Source organism: Pongo abelii, chromosome 3 (genome assembly GCF_028885655.2).
Source record: "Pongo abelii isolate AG06213 chromosome 3, NHGRI_mPonAbe1-v2.0_pri, whole genome shotgun sequence".
NCBI lineage: Eukaryota > Metazoa > Chordata > Mammalia > Primates > Hominidae > Pongo > Pongo abelii.
The window spans coordinates 178,877,162-178,901,413 of record NC_071988.2 but is presented as its reverse complement, the minus strand read 5'-3'; the positions used below and the strand labels follow the sequence as shown (position 1 = coordinate 178,901,413).

Genomic DNA, 24,252 nt, shown 5'->3' with positions numbered 1-24,252 from the left:
GAGTAGCCAGAAACCTAAGTCTGCAAAGAGGAAATGCTCTTGTAAGAGCAATATGAACCAGAAGTCTATTTACGCTGTAATTATATCCCAAAGCTTCAAAGATAAACCTTTGTCCATGCTCAGGATTTTTAAAAGTACATCATAAATCTTTTTTAAAACTGTCCCCCTAAGCTACCTTCCAAGAATTCTTAATTACAATGTAGTGAAAAACCAGGAAGTCAACTCCTATTACTCATCTGTCTACTCTTAAAATTATAGTTTTACATCCCATTGTATCACGTTTTACAAGTGATTATAAAAATATAGTAAATCAAAGGGAGAAAGTGATTATTCCTACTTTACACTACATAAAAGAATAAGCCAAACCACTCCTCACAATGAGCCATAAACATTCAAGAATTTTAAACAATGGAATAGAAATTGAATTTACTATATTTAACAATGGATATAATTGAAATGGAAAAAAGGGCAGAGAAAGCTTAAATTTGTCGTATTCAAAATTTATGACGTTAAGAAACCTGAGCAAGCAGTATTTTTAAGTGATTTATATTTAATTGTTTGGGTACACCGAACTTATGAAATATTCTTGTTTTTAAAATATTCTTATTTGTTTTGAAAATTTCTGATAACTTCAGAAGTGCTAGTATGTAAAATGTGTGTTGTATGTCTATAACATATATACATAAACATGCATATGTGTAGATTATAAATGTATGTCTCTGTGTATACTTAACACAAGTATCTGATGAAGCATCTTTTAATACTGGGTTTCAAGTGTTACTTTTGGTCACTGACACTTTACATAACAGGCTTGTAAGCAGAACTAGGATGTATTTTTGAGGTGATGTATCTACAGTATATTAAATGTGATATAGTACATGGCAATTATGTTGCTTTATTGTTTCAGATCTAGAATGTAGGTCTTGTGTGTAGATGTAAGCCCTTGGGTAATACAGCATAATCTTTCTAATGTAATTAAAATAAAGCTGAGCTCTTCAAACTCTAGATGGACTTACTTTGGTATCTGGGCCAATAGTGTTTCTTTGAGAATGAAGCAGTGATTAGATGCAGATATTCTGAATGGTTGACAGGAGAGAGAACTAGAGACATATTTTCTACTCCAGGTTGAACTGCTTGATAGTTTGGAAAATGTTGATCAGAAATATATTTTAGACAGAATGTGAAGCTTTGAAATCACAGGCTTGGGTATGCATCCTGGCTCTAACACTTCAAACTCTGTGTTATTTGGGTTAATTTTATTAATCTCTTTGAGTCATGATTTCAGTTTACACATTGCACATTATGGGCAACTATCTCATCTTTGAGAAAAAATGAACATAAATGATTATAAATTGGCACATAGAATACAAAAGTGATAATGTGGTCACTATGAGGCTTTTATTGAGAATTGAGTAAAGTCATGAATAGGAAACATCAAAAACAGTGTCTGTCATATAATGGACATTCAAAATATGGTGTCATTATTCAGTAGGTGCTCTCAGATTGCCAAACTTTTATTTGCTAAGAAATTATGATTAATTCATTCAATAGAGCTTGAAGGTTATATTTGAAATTAGTATTTATTTCTCAGTCTAAGCCTATCTCAAGATGATCCCAGCTCCAGCGTCTTGATCATTTTTGTATTTCCCTTATGTGCAAGGGCACAGAATCTGGTTTTACCAATCCCATAGTGTCCGGTGTAATGCTAAGATACAGGAATTTAAGCAAGTGTTCCATCAACTCAAAAGATAATTTTCTTTTTAAGAGATGATCTCCAGGTAATTTTATTTTTAACATGTGCTTGTATTGAGCAAATATTTATTGGGCAAATATTATATGCCAGCAATTCAGCAGCAAACAACATATCAATTCTCTGCTCTCGCTGAGCCTTGCTTTGCAGTGGGGATAGGCAATCAGTAAACATTTAAGTGTAGATATGTCAGTTGGTAATGAGTGCCAAAAACAAAAATAAAGCAAGAATAAAGGGTTAGTGAACCTAAACGCACCGGTTGGCAGGTACTATTTTACCAGCCTGGGAAGGGTTTGCTGAGGAGGTACATTTGAGCTTCAGGTGAGAATAGCTAGTTGGAATAACTAATACACATGCACAAATATACACTTGATGGTGAAATTCTCTTAAATGTCTTTGTATCTACTAAGATGTGTCACACAAAAATCTTAAGAGATTATTCATTCTTATTTGGATCTTGTAAATGAGGGAACTAGTGTTTTGAGCAATAGAGAAATGAAGGCTATTTTTATTATGTGAAAGATAAATTTCTATGGACAAGAGAAATAAGTGCAGGACACTTCCCAGGTGTTATTTTATTTAATGTTCACGGTGGTTTTAGAGTGTATTTAAGGTATAATTAGCCCTATTTTAGCAGTGTTAGAAGCACAGTAAAATTAAGTAATTTGCCTGAAGTCAGTATTAATGACTGACCATAAAAGGCTTTTAATTATGATCTCTTTCCTTTTTCCAGCTTTTATCCATGACTTTTCATGTTAAATTAGGGCACCAAGAGATGAAAATCCAAGTCAGTTGATAAGGAACTCCGTTTTCTGTCCAATGAAAGATTCACTGATATTGCCTTATTTCCCTCATCCCATTTTGATCCCAATTTAATCCAATTTTTCTGTAAATTGTATGCTGTAATATCATTGCAAGAATATGGCACTTAGGCCCACTTTCATTTACAAAATCAATTATTGTATTTTTTGTAGTTGTTTTAAATTTACAGGTAACCTGGTTTTGGATACTAACAAGCATTCAAAGGCAGGCATCGCTTTGAACATTAAATCACACTAGTGAGATTAAAATTGGCCTTTAATACAGCTTTATCATGATCTTTGGGTCTAGAGTCTTGCTTCCTTTCCTCTTCCTGCCAAACTATAGGTAATGGTTTGTCTTCCTACACTTTGCTATATTTTAAAATTAAGCTTGAAATTATATCAAGAGATTCTACAGAATTACCCGTTTTACAGAAATGGATTGTTGGCTGGTATTTGGGAAGGCACACTAATTGCACACTTGGATTTATTTTTGTTTCTGATTATTTCATTGGCAGGTATACTGTCTTGAATTGCCATGTTTATCTTATTTTAGTTTCATTAGTCAGAATTCATTCTTTAATTATTGGATCTCTTTTATTCTTAATATCTATTCTGAGCTTGCTATGTGTTATTTTTTAGTTTTAAATTTTAAATCATTTTTTCTAATTTTTATAGGGGAAACCATCTGCTGTGTTATTTGGTACTGTGTAATATTTGTTAATACGTCTAGATGGGGAGAAGCACTTAATTTTACAGTCTTGGAACATTATAAATCCTTGTGGTCAGCTCTTTGTTCTATCACCTTTGGTTAATTTGGTCTTCTAGTTGTTTTCATGAAGTGCATGTTTTCCCATTAGGACTTAAATGTATACATGTATATTTTATTTATTTGTTCATTTTCTTATAAAATGTTATTGTTTAATTTGTTGTATAAATTTTCATAATCATATTCTCTGTATTTGTATGTAAGTTTAATATTTCATGTCACTACAAAATTAAGGTTTCTTTGAAGTAACTGCCCTTTTCACTGTAATACATATGTGATCTAGTTTACACACACACACACACTCTCTCTCTCTCTCTCTTTCTCTCTCTCTCTCTCTTTTTGTCCTTATTGGTTTTGATGTTCTCTTTCTTCATTATTAGTGTCATGACGGTGGGATTTATTTGACATTTATGTTACTCTAAAAACTGAAACTTAGTAGCGGCTCTATCAATTGATTTTCAGGAGCTAGGTATTTTATTTATCCGATAAATAATTATCAAGTGCCTGTTTTTTTGCTCCGCATAGTTGAAGATCAAGAATTTTACAGGGACCTAAAAAAGAAAGAAATATTGAGTGCTAATGTGCTAATGCTAGGAAAAATATTTCAGGCAGAGCGATCAAATGAACCAAAGCTAAACATCTGTGCCACATGAATATTTAGGTTCCACACGTGATTGGTTTGGCTGGGGTATAGAATGCAATGGGTTGCTAACCACCGGTTCATCAATAGGAAATTGCATGAGTAAACTGTGGTAAATTTGTACAAAATACTATTCAGTAATGATAAAAGTATTTTAATTACATTTTACACAAAGTAAACGTAATATTAAAATTATTAAAAAGTAAATTGCATATGATTCTTAGTTTCATAGAATTTATGTAACATGTGGAAACATGGAAAGCAATAAGGTATATTGTTTATGAATGTACACATGTTAGAGTTAATATAAAAACATGCAATACATGATTAAAACCAGATTCAAGACAAAAGTTACCTCTGAGGAGGTAAGGAGGGATACAGGATTGTGAAAGGAAACAGGGTCTTCACCTGTGACTTTATGTTAGTTTCATTTTAAAATTCTGAAGCAAATTTGACAGAATATTAAAACTCATTAAATCTGGGTAGTAGATACCAGTGTTTATTAGAATCTTTTCTGAACTTTTCTATTTGTTTGAAATATTTGATGACAAAAATCACAAATATATTTTATAACAAGATATGTAGAAGACAGCAGTTAAAAATAAGCTCAATAAGTAGTCAGGAGTCAGATTGCAAAGTATCTTCTGTGTAGCATGCTAGGTTTTTGGATTTCCTGTATAAGCATATTTACTATTTTGGACTTTGTTACTCATGTTTATGTTGAGGACTCCAAAATCATTCAGCTCAACCCAACCCATCCTGCTCCTCTGAATGTCAGATTTCTCTATCCTACTTCCCTTATCCTGGCATCACTGTCAATGTAGCATGCTCAAAGCTACACATGTTATACCGTAATCTACATACCTGGCCAGGCTCCATGGCTCACACCTGTAATCCCAGAACTTTGGGAGGCCGAGGCGGGCAGATCACTTGAGGCAAGGAGTTCGAGACCAGCCTTCCAACACGACAAAACCCTGTCTCTACTGAAAATGGGAAAATTAACCCAGGGTGGTGGTGCACCCAGCTCCTCAGGAGGCCAAGGCATGAGAATCTCTGCAGTGAGCCAAGATCGTGCCACTGGCACTCCAGCCTGGACAACAGAGCAGGACTCTGTCTCAGAAAAATAAAAAGTAAAATAATAGTAATAATGAAATAGATACCTGGCCATTGCCCTGCTCTCTCTCTCTCTCTCTCACTACCAATATATAAGAAATAGGTAGGAGTTGTTCTCCAACTTCTTATTTCGTTTCCCGCTGATGTATGTCATGTACTCTGTGACCATCCTTGCCGGCGTTACTTGAGTCAGTCATTCTTTCCTGGTCTCCCTCTGTGTCCCTGCTGGTATCCCTGACTTGGACTTACCCTCTTCATATTAATCCTTCACATGCTTTCTAGGGAGCTTCGTTAAAAGTCAGTCTGATGTTTACATGTGCTTGCTCCTTGCCGAGAAACTTCTCATGACTCCCCAGTATCTCTAGGAGCTTTTGTAGAGTTCATGGGTGTCTCAATATCAAAGCCACCCATGGTCAATTTAAAAGATGTGGATTCCCTCCTGTGGATACTGATCTGAAGAAACGGAATCTCTATGGGTGGGTCTCAGATCAGTATTTTTAAGAAACACACCAAAGGATTTATGTGCATGATACAATTTGAGAACCATCAATCTAGCAGAGAAAATACAAGCTCTTTTGCTGGGTATGGAAAGCTTACTCTTCACTTTTCAGTTTCATCTTTTGCATTCTCTCTTTTGTACACTCACTTCCCTGCCTTCTTCTCTTTTTTTCTTCCTCCCTCCCTCACTTCCTCCCTCCCTCCATCACTTCCTCTCTCCCTCCCTCCCTCACTTCCTCTCTCCCTCCCTCCCTTCCGCCCTCCTTCCCTCCCTTCCTCCCTCCTTCCCTCCTTTCCTCCCTCCTTCCTTCTTCCTTGCTTCCTTCCTTCCTTTCATTCCTGTTTGAGACAGGGTCTGTCTCTGTCGCTCAGGCTGGAGTGCAGTGGCAGGATCTCCGCTCACTGCAGCCTCAACCTCCCAGGCTCAAGCCATCCTCCCACCTCAGCCTTCTGAGTATCTGGCATTTGCTACCATGCCCAGCTAATTTTTAAAATTTTTTTGTAGAGACGATGTTTTGCCATGTTGCCCATGCTGGTTTTGAACTCCTGGGCTCAAGCAATCCACCCACCTCAGCCTCCCGAAGTGCTGGGATTACAGGTGTGAGCCACCCCACCCACTTCCTATCCTCTTCTTTAACTAGTTCATTCTTGTTCATCATTTAAGACTGAATACAGCAGCATTTAATCTCACAGGCTTACCTGTTACTTCTCTGACTCCACCCATTGTGTGTATTACTCTACCTGTCCTAGTTTTGCTGCCCATTCCTTCATTTAAATGATTGTGATTCCCAGATTAGGAGATTCTTGTTTACACAACATGTATCAAGGTAACTGGCATGTGGTGGACCTTTTAAAAAGTTCATTAAATGCATGGCATTGCTCTTTAGAGGACAGGGAACCAACTAAGGATTTTGAGCCTGGATTTTAGGTATGACATTCAGGAATTTTGGGAAAAAGAATCAAAACTGGAGATGGTGAATTCTAGTAAGAATTTATAAAATTAGATATTTAGGTGATCAAGATTGGAGATTGGGATTAGTTGAAAGTAGAGATGATTGGGTAGATGAGAAGGATGAGACTTTAAGTTTCATATATCTTTGATTCAAGTTTTCTGTTTATTACTTTAATATAGATGAATAATATTTATTTAGAGATGCAGGTCATGTTCTTAGTTTATAAATGAATTATGATAAGTCAGATTACCAGAAGAGTAGAAGGTTTCGGAGGGAGAGAGTGCTCAGCTATGTCTGGTTCTGCAGAAAGGTCTACTAAAATAAGGACTGAAAATTATCTTTTGGATTTTGCAATTAGGATGTCAGTAGATGCCATAAGAAAAATAATTTTAATTAATTAATTAATCTTTTTGAGATGGAGTCTCACTCTGTCACCCAGGCTGGAGTGCAATGGCACAATCTCAGCTCATTGTAACCTCCACCTGCTGGGCTCAAGCAGTCCTCCTGCCTCAGCCTCCCTAGTAGCTGGGATTACAGGTGTGCGCCACCACCCTCAGCTAACTTTTGTGTTTTTAGTAGAGACAAGGTTTCACCATGTTGGCCAGGCTGGTCTCAAACTCCTGACCTCAAGTGACCCATCTGCCTTGGCCTTCCAAAGTGCTGGGATTACAGGTGTGAGCCACCACGCCCAGGCTAGTTTTAATTTATCAAATAAAAGTTAAGAATAGAAGTCATTGGAGTTAGTAAGTGAATGGTCCATGAAGACATACTCACAATGAGAAGCAACTCTGTGTTTAAGAAGCTTGAAACAAGAACAGCAGGACAGTAAGGCAGTATCGTCATCCTTTAGGATCTGTGACTCCCATGGATACTGAAGTCCAAGGATGCTCAAGTCCCTGCTATAAAATGGTCTAATATTTTAATATAACCTACACATATTATCCTGTACACTTTACATGATTACTTGTCATACCTGATACAACTCCTACACATCATTTTGAGGATTCAGTATAGTACTGGGTACAAGACAAATACAAGTTTTGTATTTTGGAACTTTATGGAATTTTTAATTTTTCTGAATATTTTCAATCTGTGGTTGGTTGAATCCACAAATGTGGAACCCATGGATACGGAGGGCCAATTATACTATATTTTACTGGTTTTGTTTTGTTTTAATTATATGTGTAACCTGAACATGTGTAAATGCCAAAGAGATGGAAAACCTGGAAAAAGAAAAGTTCCTTAAGAACCTTGGTACATTTTTGGTATTAAGAAGAATGGGGCTGAGCTCAGTGGCTCATACCTGTAATCCCAGCACATTGGATGACCAAGGCAGGTGGATCACTTGAGCTCAGGTGATCAGGACCAGCCTGGAAAACATGTGAAACCCCATCTCTACAAAAAATAGAAAAATTAGCCAGGTGTAGTAGCACACACCTGTAGTCCTAGCTACTCTGGGGGAGGCAGGAGGATTCCTTCGGCCCAAGAGAAGTTAAGGCTACAGTGACCTGTGTTTGTGCCAGTGCACTCCAGGCTGGGTGACAGAGCTAGACCCTGTCTAAAAAAAAGAGCAAAAGAAAAAAAAAAAGGAACGGAAGCTTCTATTATCCTGAGCTGAGCATAATAAGAGGAAATTTAAGTTGAGTAAGGGGACAAATGCCTCTTCCTCTGGAACAAAAGTGACAGAGCAAACACAAGTTGCAGTTGCAAATTGTACTTGTGAAGAAGTGAAAGTGAGAGGGCTGGGAGGACAGATCTGGAAGGCTTGTCCATACCAAATTTTTTATTTATTTTATTCTCACTTATAGGTATTTGTCAATACCTATCACTTCAGTAGTTATTAGTTATCACTTCCAAGTGTATTTAACTTGTTTTTTTCCTTAGTCTGTTCAAGGTGCTATAACAAACTACCATAGAAAGGGTGGCTTATACACAACAGATTTCTATTTTTCGTGGTTCTGGAGGCTGGGAAGTCCAAGATCGAGGTGCTGGCAGATTCGGTGTCCGGTGAGGGCCCACTTCTCAGTTCATAGATGACCATCTTCTCCCTGTGTCCTCACATAGCAGAAGAGGCAAGTGAGCTCTCTGGGTTTCTTTTATTAAGACATTAATTGCCTTCATGAAGCCTCCACCTTCATGGCCTAATTGTTCCCAAAGGCCTCACCTCCAAATGCCGTCACATTGGGGATTAGGTCTCAAGATATATGTGTTGGGAGGACACAACATTCAGTCTATAGAATACTGCCTCTACTGCTCCAATTCATCTTCTTACATGCAAAATACATGGTTTTTAAGATTACACAGAGCTTCATATCATCCATCTCGTGCAGACGGACAGCTTTATGGTGTGAAGCTCATGATTTTGTTTTGTTGTAAAGCCACTACCATCATTAGTTACTTAAGTTCTTAATTATAATGAAGAGTTAAAGGGGCTCTCTTCAGAATGTAATTTTTTATGTGTTTTATTCATTAGACAGTATCTTCCGTTTGTTGATTGAGTTGCTCATAGGAATATCTAAAAGTCGAAATAGCATGGCACATGTATACTTATGTAACTTACCTGCACATTGCGCACATGTACCATAAAACCTAAAGTATAATAATAATAATAATAAAAAGTCGAAATAATTTCAATTATCAGTAACATGTAGATATAAAAATGCTAATATCTATTAATGTAGATATTGATTACAAACTTTCTCAAAGTCTATGTAGGTTTAACATTTAGTTGACTCATTTTCTCCTATTTCAATTCATTTTTAATGTAGAAAAATATATATATAATTTTGCATCAGCCTCTCTCCTGATAGAAAAGGTGGGCTCACTCAGTCAGTTTAATATGAGCAAAGAATCACATGATTTCAGGGCCAGAAAGTGTATGTGTAGAGAGAGGGAGGGCAGAATGAAAATTTAAAAATGGTTAACCTAAAGTGTGTTGAGTTCGAAATAATGCTTTTGACACACACACACACACACACACACTCTCTCTCATATTCTCTCTCTCTCTGTCTGCCTGTGTGTGTGTGTGTGTGTGTGTGTGTGTGTGTGTGTGTATTTATTTATTTATTTATATAGTTAATTCAAGCAGATTCTTTTGGTGAATTATTAAAGAAAACACAACTTTAAAATTACTAAAAAAGTGAGACTTATTTATTTTTTAGTCAAATGTCTTTCTGTTTACCTCAATAAAACCTGAAGAATTAACCTCACTGCCTCTTCACCCCCAAATAAGTTTTCTCTCCTACTTCCTATTTTACATAGAAGTATGTACATTTTAAGATTTCTTTATTACTGCAAAGAGGTATTGACTGGGATTCTTTAATGTGCATATTAAATTATTCTTCTCATAAAGTGAGTGAGATCATTTCTGCCAAAAGTGATGCCATCATTTTAACAGATGGTCAGTAGACACATTGTTACTCTCTTTTTGGATCAATTTCTTGTTTCTAAAAGGAGAGAATACTTGCTTCTAAAACAAAAAGGGTCTGTTTCCACATGTGGTACTTAGTGATATTTAGCTTCCATGGTTTTCTCATGAAGTGTCTTTTAATGGCCGCCTATATTTTCATGGGTTCCTGTGCCTGAATGGCTGAATAACTTCCTACCTTCTATCCCCTTCAGTTGCCATAGTAACTTGCTGTTCAAATAACACAGTGATATCTGCACAGTTTCTTCTGTCTTTTCACCTCTTGATGCACATAATACATAAAGTTATGTATAGCTTTTCTAAATATGTAACTGAAATTTTGATTGTCCATCTTAAATATTGCATCAACTCTTTAATTAAAATTTGCCCAGTTTAAATTGAGATTAAAGGTGTTCTGGGTATGTTGAAAGTCATGGCTATGATACAAGGCTGGAGGAATCCTTGTCAGGTGGCATTTCTCTTTTCAGTCTAACCTTTAAAGCTGTGTCATGACCAGGAGCATGTAAAACTCCTAGATTCCTAGGTTTTTCAGCTGTAAAGTCAAGATACCACACACCTGTCAGGGTTGTTTCGGAGAATAAATGAGAATGGACTTATGAAAGCATCTAGCACTCTTCCAGTCATAGGCCAGATACTCATAAACATTGGTGGAGAGTTGTTAATCCTCAAAAACTTCCTCAAAACAATAGTGATTTTTATATCTACCTTTAGGCATTATAATTATTAATTTATTTTGAATTATCCTAATGAGGATTAAATTATACTCTGTATGTTTCTGAATTATGTATTTGGTAAAGAGGTACATTATGTTTGATGTGTTGATGACTTTAATTAATATTTAATTAACCAGAATTCTTTAATCCTGATATCATTTTTATTATTCATTTTCTTTGTAGTCTGTAATTAAAATGATATAATCATTTCCAGTCTTACTTAATTTTTGTAGAGATTTAACTAAATTACCTTCTTTTGATTCAGTCAAATGAAAGTGGCTTAAGTATTTTTTAGCACCATTAATGTTAAATATGTTAATCATGTTTGCTTTTCCAGTAAATCAACACTCAGCTACACTCACTGTAACTTTCCTGTTTTGGTATTTCATTCTTCACTGTTCACTTACTCTCTCTCTTTCCTGTGTGACCCGTGTCTCATATTTTTGTTAAAACCACTTATGTATTTTATGTATATGTTATATACAGGTATACTCACATATACATAGATTTTTTCATCTCTTTGAGGAATAAAGGTAGAATTTATTACTTTCAGCAACTCTGATGACACCCACTTTTTTTTTTCCAAGACAGAGTCTTGCTCTGTCACCCAGGCTGGAGTGCAGTGGCACAATCTCAGCTCACTGCAGCCTCCGCCTCCCGGGTTCAAGCAATTCTCCTGCCTCAGCCTCCTGAGTAGCTGGGATTACAGGCACCCACCACAACACCCGACTAATTTTTCTATTTTCAGTAGAGACAGAGTTTACCATGTTGGCTAGGCTGGTCTTGAACTCCTGACCTAGGGATTTGCCCACCTCAGCCTCCCAAAGTGCTGGGATTACAGGCATGACCCACCGCTCCCGGCCAACACCCAATCTTTTTCCATTGATTTGCTATCCCAACTTTTGTATAAAATTACTTAAATTTTTGTATATCATATAGAATTTGTTTGTTAACATTATGATTTTATTTAGAAATAGAAGACCTTGAGAACTAAGTGAACAGTCCTTGCTGGTTTGGTCTGTCATTGTCCCTTATTAATAGTATAGCACCCATTTACTATCAAAAGGATGTCTGAACAGTCACTTACATAGTCATCCTGTGGGCCCTCCCCTTTAGGATGCGTATAGTAGTAGCTTCTGTGAGAGGAACAGGAGAAGTGTGATATGTTATCTGAACTCAAATAACTTCTACTGTCTTACAAACCTGAGAGTAACAAATATAAAATGAACATTTCATAGTTGGATGTAATTATATACTCGTTTGCATGCAGAATTAGTAAAATGCATTTCCAGGGGCTGTGAAAATCCTGAGGGTCATAATAACTAGAGATTCTTCAAAGAATGTGGGAATGGATCCAAATCTACAAAAAATTGATAGAACCTAAATCTGAATCAAATGGACTAAAATGAGTGATGAGCCTTTTGTTTGGTTTTTGTTCATTTTATTTTACCTTTTTAGAGAAATTCTGTCTTCTGACTCTTTAACCATAGAGTTCTTTCAATTTCCTATGCAGTGGAATCCCAATTATTCTGCAGCCTCATGCTATCAATTTTATCTTCTATTTAACATATTTCCTGTTGTGCTATCTGCCTCTGAACTAGAGGATTAATTAGTTTTGAATACATAATTTTTGAGTTTGAAATATTGCTATCTATTTAGCTCAGATTAATTGCTTTATTGCTGAATTTTTTAAATTGTATTATAAACTCCTATTGTATGCATTATAGTAGTGATGGTACCAACATTGCTGTAATGATTTATTCATAATGAGCAATACTATGATATAATGCTGAAATGGTGTATGACATGTTTATGGAGAGAGACTTAAATACTAGGCTATAGCATGAATCTGGGGGAGAACTGGATAATAAAATTGCCCAGTTAGGAAGTTAGAAGGATAATCTAGATGATAAAATCCTACATTATGTATTTAGACTATAATTAGGCTATTTGTTTCTCAAAAGGTTTTGAACTGTCCAATAAAAAGTCAAGATTACTCAGATAAAATATAGTTAATCAAAATTCTAAAGGGGGATAGTTAATACACTTAAATTGTTGCTAATATACTTACAGTGATGAAGTAATAAATTTAGGCATGGATATATTTTTAGCCATGGAATAATGAATGTGAATAGCTGATCAATTAGTATAACCATTATTTTGAGGCACCTGATACTTATCAGTCACCTTGGAAGATGTCAGGGATGAAAGGTGAATGATACATGGTTGTGAACTATGGGAAACACACAGTCTGAGGAGAGGCTTCAAATTCTGGTCGTGTGAGAGAAGAAAACTGATAAAGAGAAAAAATTATGTAACCTTTGGCATGCTTTTTGTGGATGACTTTAACATATAATGTGTGTTTATATATAATATGTCTATAAAATTCACATTTTCTAAGATAAAGTTTTGAATTTCTAAATTGTAATTATTTTGATTGCCTCTTTAATTTCTTAGTGTGCATCATTGCTGGGCAATGAAGCATGCTAACAGACCAATCTGAGCAGTAATTGTCCTTGCTTAAGCAAGAATTTTTTTTTTTTGATGGTAGTGAATGATTTCAAAAATACATCTAGGCTGGGTGTGGTGGTTCTTGCCTGTAATCCCAGCACTTTGGGAGGCCGAGGTAGGAGGATCACTCGAGGCCAGGAGTTCATGACCATCCTGGTCAACAGAGTAAGACCTCGTCTCTGCAAAACAAAATAAAATAAAATAAAAAACTTTAAAAATCATGCACCTGTAGTCCCAACTGCTCAAGAAGCTGAGGTGAGGTTGCTTGAGCCCAGGAGTTAGAGGTTGCAGTGTGTGATTGCCCACTGCATTCCAGCCTAGGTGACAGAGCAAGACCCTGTCTAAAAAAAAAAAAAAAAAAAAAAAATCTACTTAGAGCGTTTTTTACTTGTTTTGTCTGTATAGTCTGTCTTGCCATAGATCACCTGAATGAAGTTAAAATATGTATTGCTACTGCTTAATGTAATAAAAAGAATAGCTCCTTACATTAACGAAACTAGGCTGTCTTCATACCTTAACCTACCTTTTTTCATTAAAATTCTCTTGGTGACTCACAGAAAATTTAAAAAGAATTATGACAAATACAGTTAGTCTGTTTCCAAATAGAGGATATTGCAATGCCAAATGTAAGGCGTAGATCACTGGGAAGGGATTTTATAAGGTCCTGGTTAAGACTTCTCTGGTGGTATGTAATAAATCTGTGTGGTAGGGGTGGGTAGTGAGGACCTTGTCAGACATCTGCCAGCTATCTACATAGTTTCACTCCAGTGCACTTAGTAGGAAGGTCAAGTCCTCTAAAATACCAGCAAGTACCCCGGTGTTGGAGCCTAGAATCTTGCCTTGGACATTTGACGTAAGAAGTATAACAGCTTTAGTGATAACTATTGAGTACTTAAACTGCAGCAAGTGATACTGTGGTTCAACATGCTTATGCAGTTCAATTGATGTCATCAGCTGTAGAGAAATTATAAATCCAACCAAAATCCTTTGCCTGAATGGTCTTTTATGGAAGTCCTCTAGTAAGGCATGTTTAAGTTTCTGTTTATTTTAAATTTATTATATGTTTATAGTTTTGTTTTCTCTAACTTTTCCCACCATAATAATCCTTTGGGATTTTTATATACTGTTTTTGGATTTCTGTTTCACCATTCGTCAAAGATTAGGACAGCATTCTGTTATGATTGTGTTTCATTTCTATTTGAGAGTTGTGGTAAAAGAACTGGTGGTACCATCAGGAAATGAAAAAAATAATTAAAAATTGCAACAACAAAAATAAAAATAAATCTTAACTAAGAATGTTTCTGGGGAAGAAACCATTAATTCTGCTTTTGATGTGTTGAGTTTTAGTTGCTATCAGGATTTCCAAGCTGAGTAGAGAAGCATATATCAGTTTTGTTAATTATGCTTTAATTAATGTATAACCTGCTGAAGAAAACTGACTGTGATTATTGCAACAATATCTGCCACTATTGGTTCCCAGCATTTACTGGTGCTTTATTTATACTTTTTATTTGTTTTATGAGGTAGGTGTTATTTTCCCTCATTTTATAAAAATTCGGTATTTTAATTGATTCGGATTATACAGCTGGTAGAGCTAGCATTTGAACCCAGTCAGGAGTATGTTTAGAGCTTACACAAGGCTTCTCCTTAACCTGAAGCCTGTGGCTTAGTAAATGCTGGTTTGATACACAACCAGCAAGTACTTCATGTCTAGAATACTCTATTCATTGTTATCATGGCATTTTGAATAAGAGTACTAGTTTAGGTTTATGTTCCAGTTATTCAGGTATGAAACCTTTAATGTACATTGACACCCATGGAAAGTTTCTTTTTAGGGGGAATGATCACTTTTAATCAAAGCTTTACCTTTGGCATTATGAATGGAGAATTATTCTGCTGTAAAGCCAGCTACCTTTAGTCACCGCTATGTCTTAGGACACATATTAAAGCTAGGAGAAAGGTTTATATTGTTCAGCTGAATCTGTACTTAATGTTATTTATCTGAACACTGTAAAAGTTTGCTGAAAGGTTAATCTGAGGTTATTTCAATTTGTCTTTTCTTACTGGCAGGGTGGAAAACACTATTTCTCAAAGCACTTCATAAGACTTTCAGGACAATGTCCTCAGCGATGCCAAACCTCACTGAAAAGGATTTGAATGTAAGCTCCAATAGAGAATCATGCTAGTCTTAAAAATTTTACCCTGTTCTTATAATCTCCTGAAACAGTTTACAAGTTAAATTTAGTTTATATTTTTACCAAAACACTTGTGCGTGTAGAGGCACATGCTGCAAAACAACATTTTGGTCAACAACGAACTGCATATACATATGAAGATGGTCCCATAGGATAATAACACTGTATTTTTCCTTTATTTTTTCTATGTTTACATATGTTTAATTACACAAATACTTACCTTTGTATTACAGTTGCCTACAGTATTCAGTTTAGTAACATGCTGTACAGTTTTGTAGCCAGAAAGCAACAGGTTATACCATAATAGTGCAGGTGTGTAGAAGGCTATTACATAAAGGTTTTATGACCTCTATGATGTTCAGACAACAACAAAATTGCCTAGTGATGCATTTACTATAACATATCCCATCCTTCAGGGACACGTGAATGTATATACACACACACACATACACATATTACCAAATGGATACATAAAGGGTTACCTACAGAAAAATTTAAACTTTGAAATAATACTCTTAGGGAATGCTACCTTTTTAAAAGATATTCTTTAAATTTATATTTACTATTATGTTGCCTTAGCAATATTCACATGTAACATTGCACATTTCACTAAGGGATTTTTTTTATATTAGCATTTTAGTCAGCACATTTGTTGTCTATTTACCCTGTGTTATGAGTTAGGTAAAAAGAGATCTTGTTCCTGCTTTAAAGAGATCTCAGTTTAGTGACAGATAAGTAAACCAACCAAAGAGGGTGCATGTACCCCGGTAGCCTGGGTAGGAAGAAGCCTTCACTCTCAGTAGTTAAGGTGATTATGGGATGGAGGACTGTTCAGGAAGGACTGGTCAGAAAAGCTCAGACTTGTGTAAGTCTGGAAGGGTGGGAGGAATGAGTTAGGTGGGAAAGGGCATTTGAAACAGAGACAGCAGCGCGTGCCAAGTGCTGAAGCAGCATAGCCTGGCATGAGGAGGTACACAGTAATTTGACTCAGCTGGAATGATGGGTGCAGGGGGCGAATCCTCATTTTCAGACTCACAAGACCTCAAAGCTAAAGAAGGAACATGCTGTTTTTTTGCAGTGGACAAATCCCTGCCATTCTGCTTGCCACTTTCTGGATGAATGCTCAGGCATCTCTTCCTTTCTGATTACATCCCTGGCTGCTTTTCTATGCCACTCCATGGATTACTGCTTCAAGTTTATACCCCCTTCCCATATGATACAGTCACCTCACTTGACACATGTAGGTTCCAGACCGGTGCCCTCCCTTTCTGTAACCTCATGAACTAACAAGGTGTAGATATTTAATACATATTAACCCGGATGATAGCATGTATTAACTCCGAGGAGCTGCTTACTTATAAATAAGTAAAAGAGTTAAAAAATAATCATCAATGAGTTAATCAAGTAAGTTACCACATAGCTTTCCCCCTGATAAACCAACACTTGGACCATTAAACATTTGTTTTATTCACTATGCATGCAGCTTTAGTTATGACTAAACTTTTTTTTTTTACATTTTTTTTCTTTTTATTATTATTGTTATTATTATTATTATTATTATACTTTAGGCTCTATGGTACATGTGCGCAACGTGCAGGTAAGTTACATATGTATACATGTGCCATGCTGGTGCGCTGCACCCACCAACTCGTCATCTAGCATTAGGTATATCTCCCAATGCTATCCCTCCCCCCTGCCCCCACCCCACAACAGTCCCCAAAGTGTGATGTTCCCATTCCTGTGTCCATGTGTTCTCATTGTTCAATTCCCACCTATGAGTGAGAATATGCGGTATTTGGTTTTTTGTTCTTGCGATAGTTTACTGAGAATGATGATTTCCAATTTCATCCATGTCCCTACAAAGGACGTGAACTCATCATTTTTTATGGCTGCATAGTATTCCATGGTGTATATGTGCCACATTTTCTTAATCCAGTCTATCATTGTTGGACATTTGGGTTGGTTCCAAGTCTTTGCTATTGTGAATAATGCCGCAATAAACATACGTGTGCATGTGTCTTTATAGCAGCATGATTTATAGTCCTTTGGGTACATACCCAGTAATGGGATGGCTGGGTCAAATGGAATTTCTAGTTCTAGATCCCTGAGGAATCGCCACACTGACTTCCACAAGGGTTGAACTAGTTTACAGTCCCACCAACAGTGTAAAAGTGTTCCTATTTCTCCACATCCTCTCCAGCACCTGTTTCCTGAATTTTGAATGATTGCCATTATAACTGGTGTGAGATGGTATCTCATTGTGGTTTTGATTTGCATTTCTCTGATGGCCAGTGATGGTGAGCATTTTTTCATGTGTTTTTTGGCTGCATAAATGTCTTCTTTTGAGAAGTGTCTGTTCATGTCCTTCGCCCACTTTTTGATGGGGTTGTTTGTTTTTTTCTTGTAAATTTGTTGGAGTTCATTGTAGATTCTGGATATTAGCCCTTTGTCAGATGAATAGGTTGCAAAAATTTTCTCCCATTTTGTAGGTTGCCTGTTAACTCTGATGGTAGTTTCCTTTGCTGTGCAGAAGCTCTTTAGTTTAATTAGATCCCATTTGTCCATTTTGGCTTTTGTTGCCATTGCTTTTGGTGTTTTAGACATGAAGTCCTTGCCCATGCCTATGTCCTGAATGGTATTGCCTAGGTTTTCTTCTAGGGTTTTTATGGTTTTAGGTCTAACATTTAAGTCTTTAATCCATCTTGAATTGATTTTTGTATAAGGTGTAAGGAAGGGATCCAGTTTCAGCTTTCTACATATGGCTAGCCAGTTTTTCCAGCACCATTTATTAAATAGGGAATCCTTTCCCCATTTCTTGTTTTTGTCAGGTTTGTCAAAGATCAGATAGTTGTAGATATGTGGCATTATTTCTGACGGCTCTGTTCTGTTCCATTGATCTATATCTCTGTTTTGGTACCAGTACCATGCTGTTTTGGTTACTGTAGCCTTGTAGTATAGTTTGAAGTCAGGTAGTGTGATGCCTCCAGCTTTGTTCTTTTGGCTTAGGATTGACTTGGCGATGCGGGCTCTTTTTTGGTTCCATATGAACTTTAAAGTAGTTTTTTCCAATTCTGTGAAGAAAGTCATTGGTAACTTGATGGGGATGGCATTGAATCTGTAAATTACCTTGGGCAGTATGGCCATTTTCATGATATTGATTCTTCCTACCCATGAGCATGGAATGTTCTTCCATTTGTTTGTATCCTCTTTTATTTCCTTGAGCAGTGGTTTGTAGTTCTCCTTGAAGAGGTCCTTCACATCCCTTGTAAGTTGGATTCCTAGGTATTTTATTCTCTTTGAAGCAATTGTGAATGGGAGTTCACTCATGATTTGGCTCTCTGTTTGTCTGTTATTGATGTATAAGAATGCTTGTGATTTTTGTACATTGATTTTGTATCCTGAGACTTTGCTGAAGTTGCTTATCAGCTTAAGGAGATTTTGGGCTGAGACAATGGGGTTTTCTAGATATACTATCATGTCATCTGCAAACAGGGACAATTTGACTTCCTCTTTTCCTAATTGAATACCCTTGATTTCCTTCTCTTGCCTAATTGCCCTGGCCAGAACTTCCAACACTATGTTGAATAGAAGTGGTGAGAGAGGGCATCCCTGTCTTGTGCCAGTTTTCAAAGGGAATGCTTCCAGTTTTTGCCCATTCAGTATGATATTGGCTGTAGGTTTGTCATAAATAGCTCTTATTATTTTGAGATATGACCCATCAATACCTAATTTATTGAGAGTTTTTAGCATGAAGTGTTGTTGAATTTTGTCAAAGGCCTTTTCTGCATCTATTGAGATAATCATGTGGTTTTTGACTTTGGTTCTGTTTATATGCTGGATTACATTTATTGATTTGCGTATATTGAACCAGCCTTGCATCCCAGGGATGAAGCCCACTTGATCATGGTGGATAAGCTTTTTGATGTGCTGCTGGATTCTGTTTGCCAGTATTTTATTGAGGATTTTTGCATCAATGTTCATCAAGGATATTGGTCTAAAATTCTCTTTTTTTGTTGTGTCTCTGCCAGGCTTTGGTATCAGGATGATGCTGGCCTCATAAAATGAGTTAGGGAGGATTCCCTCTTTTTCTATTGATTGGAATAGTTTCAGAAGGAATGGTACCAGCTCCTCCTTGTACCTCTGGTAGAATTCGGCTGTGAACCCATCTGGTCCTGGACTTTTTTTGGTTGGTAAGCTATTGATTATTGCCACAATTTCAGCTCCTGTTATTGGTCTATTCAGAGATTCAACTTCTTCCTGGTTTAGTCTTGGGAGGGTGTATGTGTTGAGGAATTTATCCATTTCTTCTAGATTTTCTAGTTTATTTGCGTAGAGGTGTTTGTAATATTCTCTGATGGTAGTTTGTATTTCTGTGGGATCGGTGGTGATATCACCTTTATCATTTTTTATTGCATCTATTTGATTCTTCTCTCTTTTTTTCTTTATTAATCTTGCTAGCGGTCTATCAATTTTGTTGATCCTTTCCAAAAACCAGCTCCTGGATTCATTAATTTTTTGAAGGGTTTTTTGTGTCTCTATTTCCTTCAGTTCTGCTCTGATTTTAGTTATTTCTTGCCTTCTGCTAGCTTTTGAATGTGTTTGCTCTTGCTTTTCTAGTTCTTTTAATTGTGATGTTAGGGTGTCAATTTTGGATCTTTCCTGCTTTCTCTTGTGGGCATTTAGTGCTATAAATTTCCCTCTACACACTGCTTTGAATGCATCCCAGAGATTCTGGTATGTTGTGTCTTGGCTCTCATTGGTTTCAAAGAACATCTTTATTTCTGCCTTCATTTCATTATGTACCCAGTAGTCATTCAGGAGCAGGTTGTTCAGTTTCCACGTAGTTGAGAGGTTTTGAGTGAGATTCTTAATCCTGAGTTCTAGCTTGATTGCACTGTGATCTGAGAGATAGTTTGTTATAATTTCTGTTCTTTTACATTTATTGAGGAGAGCTTTACTTCCAAGTATATGGTCAATTTTGGAATAGGTGTGGTGTGGTGCTGAAAAAAATGTATATTCTGTTGATTTGGGGTGGAGAGTTCTGTAGATGTCTATTACATCTGCTTGGTGCAGAGCTGAGTTCAATTCCTGGGTATCCTTGTTGATTTTCTGTTTCGTTGATCTGTCTAATGTTGACAGTGGGGTGTTAAAGTCTCCCATTATTAATGTGTGGGAGTCTAAGTCTCTTTGTAGGTCACTCAGGACTTGCTTTATGAATCTGGGTGCTCCTGTATTGGGTGCATATATATTTAGGATAGTTAGCTCTTCTTGTTGAATTAATCCCTTTACCATTATGTAATGGCCTTCTTTGTCTCTTTTGATCTTTGTTGGTTTAAAGTCTGTTTTATCAGAGACTAGGATTGCAACCCCTGCCTTTTTTTGTTTTCCATTTGCTTGGTATATCTTCCTCCATCCTTTTATTTTGAGCCTATGTGTGTCTCTGCACGTGAGATGGGTTTCCTGAATACAGCACACTGATGGGTCTTGAGTCTTTATCCAATTTGCCAGTCTGTGTCTTTTAATTGGAGCATTTAGTCCATTTACATTTAAAGTTAATATTGTTATGTGTGAATCTGATCCTGTCATTATGATGTTAGCTGGTTATTTTGCTCGTTAGTTGATGCAGTCTCTTCCTAGTCTCGATGGTCTTTACATTTCGGTATGATTTTGCAGTGGCTGGTACCGGTTGTGCCTTTCCATGTTTAGTGCTTCCTTCAGGAGCTCTTTTAGGGCAGGCCTGGTGGTGACAAAATCTGTCAGCATTTGCTTGTCTGTAAAGTATTTTATTTCTCCTTCACTTATGAAGCTTAGTTTGGCAGGATATGAAATTCTGGCTTGAAAATTCTTTTCTTTAAGAATGTTGAATATTGGCCCCCACTCTCTTCTGGCTTGTAGGGTTTCTGCCGAGAGATCCGCTGTTAGTCTGATGGGCTTCCCTTTGATGGTAACCCGACCTTTCTCTCTGGCTGCCCTTAACATTTTTTCCTTCATTTCAACTTTGGTGAATCTGACAATTATGTGTCTTGGAGTTGCTCTTCTCGAGGAGTATCTTTGTGGCGTTCTCTGTATTTCCTGAATCTGAATGTTGGCCTGCCTTGCTAGATTGGGGAAGTTCTCCTGGATAATATCCTGCAGAGTGTTTTCCAACTTGTTTCCATTCTCCCTGTCACTTTCAGGTACACCAATCAGACGTAGATTTGGTCTTTTCACATAGTCCCACATTTCTTGGAGGCTTTGCTCGTTTCTTTTTATTCTTTTTTCTCTAAACTTCCCTTCTCGCTTCATTTCATTCATTTCATCTTCCAGGGCTGATACCCTTTCTTCCATTTGATCACATCGGCTCCTGAGGCTTCTGCATTCTTCACGTAGTTCTCGAGCCTTGGTTTTCAGCTCCATCAGCTCCTTTAAGCACTTCTCTGTATTGGTTATTCTAGTTATACATTCTTCTAAATTTTTTTCAAAGGTTTCAACTTCTTTGCCTTTGGTTTGAATATCCTCCCGTAGCTCGGAGTAATTTGATCATCTGAAGCCTTCTTCTCTCAGCTCGTCAAAGTCATTCTCCGTCCAGCTTTGTTCCGTTGCTGGTGAGGAACTGCGTTCCTTTGGAGTTGGAGAGGTACTCTGCTTTTTAGAGTTTCCAGTTTTTGTGCTCTGTTTTTTCCCCATCTTTGTGGTTTTATCTACTTTTGGTCTTTGATGATGGTGATGTACAGATGGGTTTTTGGTGTGGATGTCCTTTCTGTTAGTTTTCCTTCTAACAGACAGGACCCTCAGCTGCAGGTCTGTTGGAGTACCTGGCCAGCCATGTGAGGTGTCAGTCTGCCCCTGCTGGGGGGTGCCTCCCAGTTAGGCTGCTCGGGGGTCAGGGGTCAGGGACCCACTTGAGGAGGCAGTCAGCCCGTTCTCAGATCTCCAGTTGCGTGCTGGGAGAACCACTGCTCTCCTCAAAGCTGTCAGACAGGGACATTTAAGTCTGCAGAGGTTACTGCTGTCTTTTTGTTTGTCTGTGTCCTGTCCCCAGAGGTGGAGCCTACAGAGGCAGGCAGGCCTCCTTGAGGTGTGGTGGGCTCCACCCAGTTCAAGCTTCCCCGCTGCTTTGTTTACCTAAGCGAGCCTGGGCAATGGCGGGCGCCCCTCCCCCAGCCTCGCTGCTGCCTTGCTGTTTGATCTCAGACTGCTGTGCTAGCCATCAGCGAGACTCCGTGGGCGTAGGACCCTCTGAGCCAGGTGCGGGCTATACTCTCCTGGGGCACCGTTTCCTAAGCCCGTCGGAAAAGCACAGTATTCGGGTGGGAGTGGCCCGATTTTCCAGGTGCCGTCTGTCACCCCTGGAAAGGGAACTCCCTGACCCCTTGAGCTTCCCGAGTGAGGCAATGCCTCGCCCCTGCTTCGGCTGGCGCACGGTGCACTCACCCACTGACCTGCGCCCACTGTCTGGCACTCCCTGGTGAGATGAACACGGTACCTCAGATGGAAATGCAGAAATCACCAGTCTTCTGCGTCGCTCGCGCTGGGAGCTGTAGACCGGAGCTGTTCCTATTCGGCCATCTTGGCTCCTCCCATATATCTGACTAAACTTTTATAAATAAGACTTGCAAGGTTACCATTTAGACGTAACATGCACTAGATTCCATTCATGGAGAAAGCCAGTTGGCTGCTGTTGAAAATTGGGCAACCGACAAGATTAGAAAAAAAACCAAAACCAAAACAATGCCTGTTAGCTTCAGATCTCCTTTTAGTTTTGGAGTTTGCTGTATTAAACTGTTCCATTACACTTTGTAGAATTGTGTGGAGTGGAGTTCTGTTGATCTCAGAGCTTAATACCCATGACAAAAAGTTCAAGTTTTGTATGTGAACTCCTACTTACAGTATTGTCATCATAGACATGAAGAATGTTAAAAAAAGGCAGTATGGCAATGAAGAGCACTAGCCTTGAAGGTGACCCAAATTGGAATCCCAGTTTTAATTCTTGGCCAAGTGTTTTAACTGTACTAATTCAAAGTTTTCTTGCATGTGTCATGGCAATAATTTCTGTTCTTTTTCATTAACCTTGGGAAATTATTAATATGAAGATTATGTGACATCTTATTTTTGTATGTATCTTAGAAAGTATAAAATGTGATATGAATTAAGTTGGTATTAATAGAAAGGTATAATGTTTAGGGAAAATATCAGACCTGTTTGTGAGATTTTGTAATCACCACGGGGTATTTGAGTAGAAGAAAACATGAGAGAAAAAATAATAACTGTGAATAGTGTTAAGAAATCATGGCTGAGAAGAAGGTAGGCCTCTGTCTGGGTAAGAAAACTAGATTTTTGAAGATAATAGCTTTGAGTGAAAAATGAGAGGTTTGTAATCATCCAGAATAATGGTGTCTGAATTCTTCAGCCCTCAGTAGTAGACACACGACGTGTTTGTTGTCTCAGAATTCTGAGGGCAATTCACAAAGAAATTGTTGCAAACCATGAATCATTACACAACATTAGAATACCTCAAAAGAGTGAGTAACTCAAAGCTTTTAACAGATCTTGAGAAACTTGAAATAATAGGCATGTTTTTTCTTGGGTGAGCAATCTCTCTAATTATGTGAGAGTTGTGTGTGCCCTTTCCTCCTCCACCATATTATGAATGTTTAATGTAGAGAATTACTGAAGGTTTGCACACCAATTGGTAAAAAATGCAAAAATCACCAGTAATAAATATACAAAATTGTGTGGGTAGGGGCAGGGACATTGGAGAAAAAATGAAAGACTAAGAAAAAAGTGATGTGAATTTTAGAAAAACACAAAGATTAAGCAAGGTTGAGTGTTTTGAGAGGAAATCAAAGCAACGGGTAGAAGAAACCAGTAGCATAGTTGACTTTTTTAAACTGAGAGATTTCT

General features: G+C 37.4%; 1 protein-coding gene across 3 annotated transcripts in view; it reads left to right on the top strand.

Annotated features, from left to right (window-relative positions):
• PDGFC (platelet derived growth factor C) overlaps positions 1–24,252 on the top strand; it is a 216,389-nt gene that overhangs the window by 65,533 nt on the left and 126,604 nt on the right. Inside the window, exon 2 of one of the 3 annotated variants that reach the window (XM_054554631.2) lies at positions 15,245–15,333. The exons of the other annotated variants lie outside the window; for them this stretch is intronic. Within the exon in view, the coding sequence (XP_054410606.1) occupies positions 15,245–15,333 (89 nt within the window). The remainder of the gene's footprint in view (positions 1–15,244; positions 15,334–24,252) is intronic. 3 annotated transcript variants of the gene reach the window in all.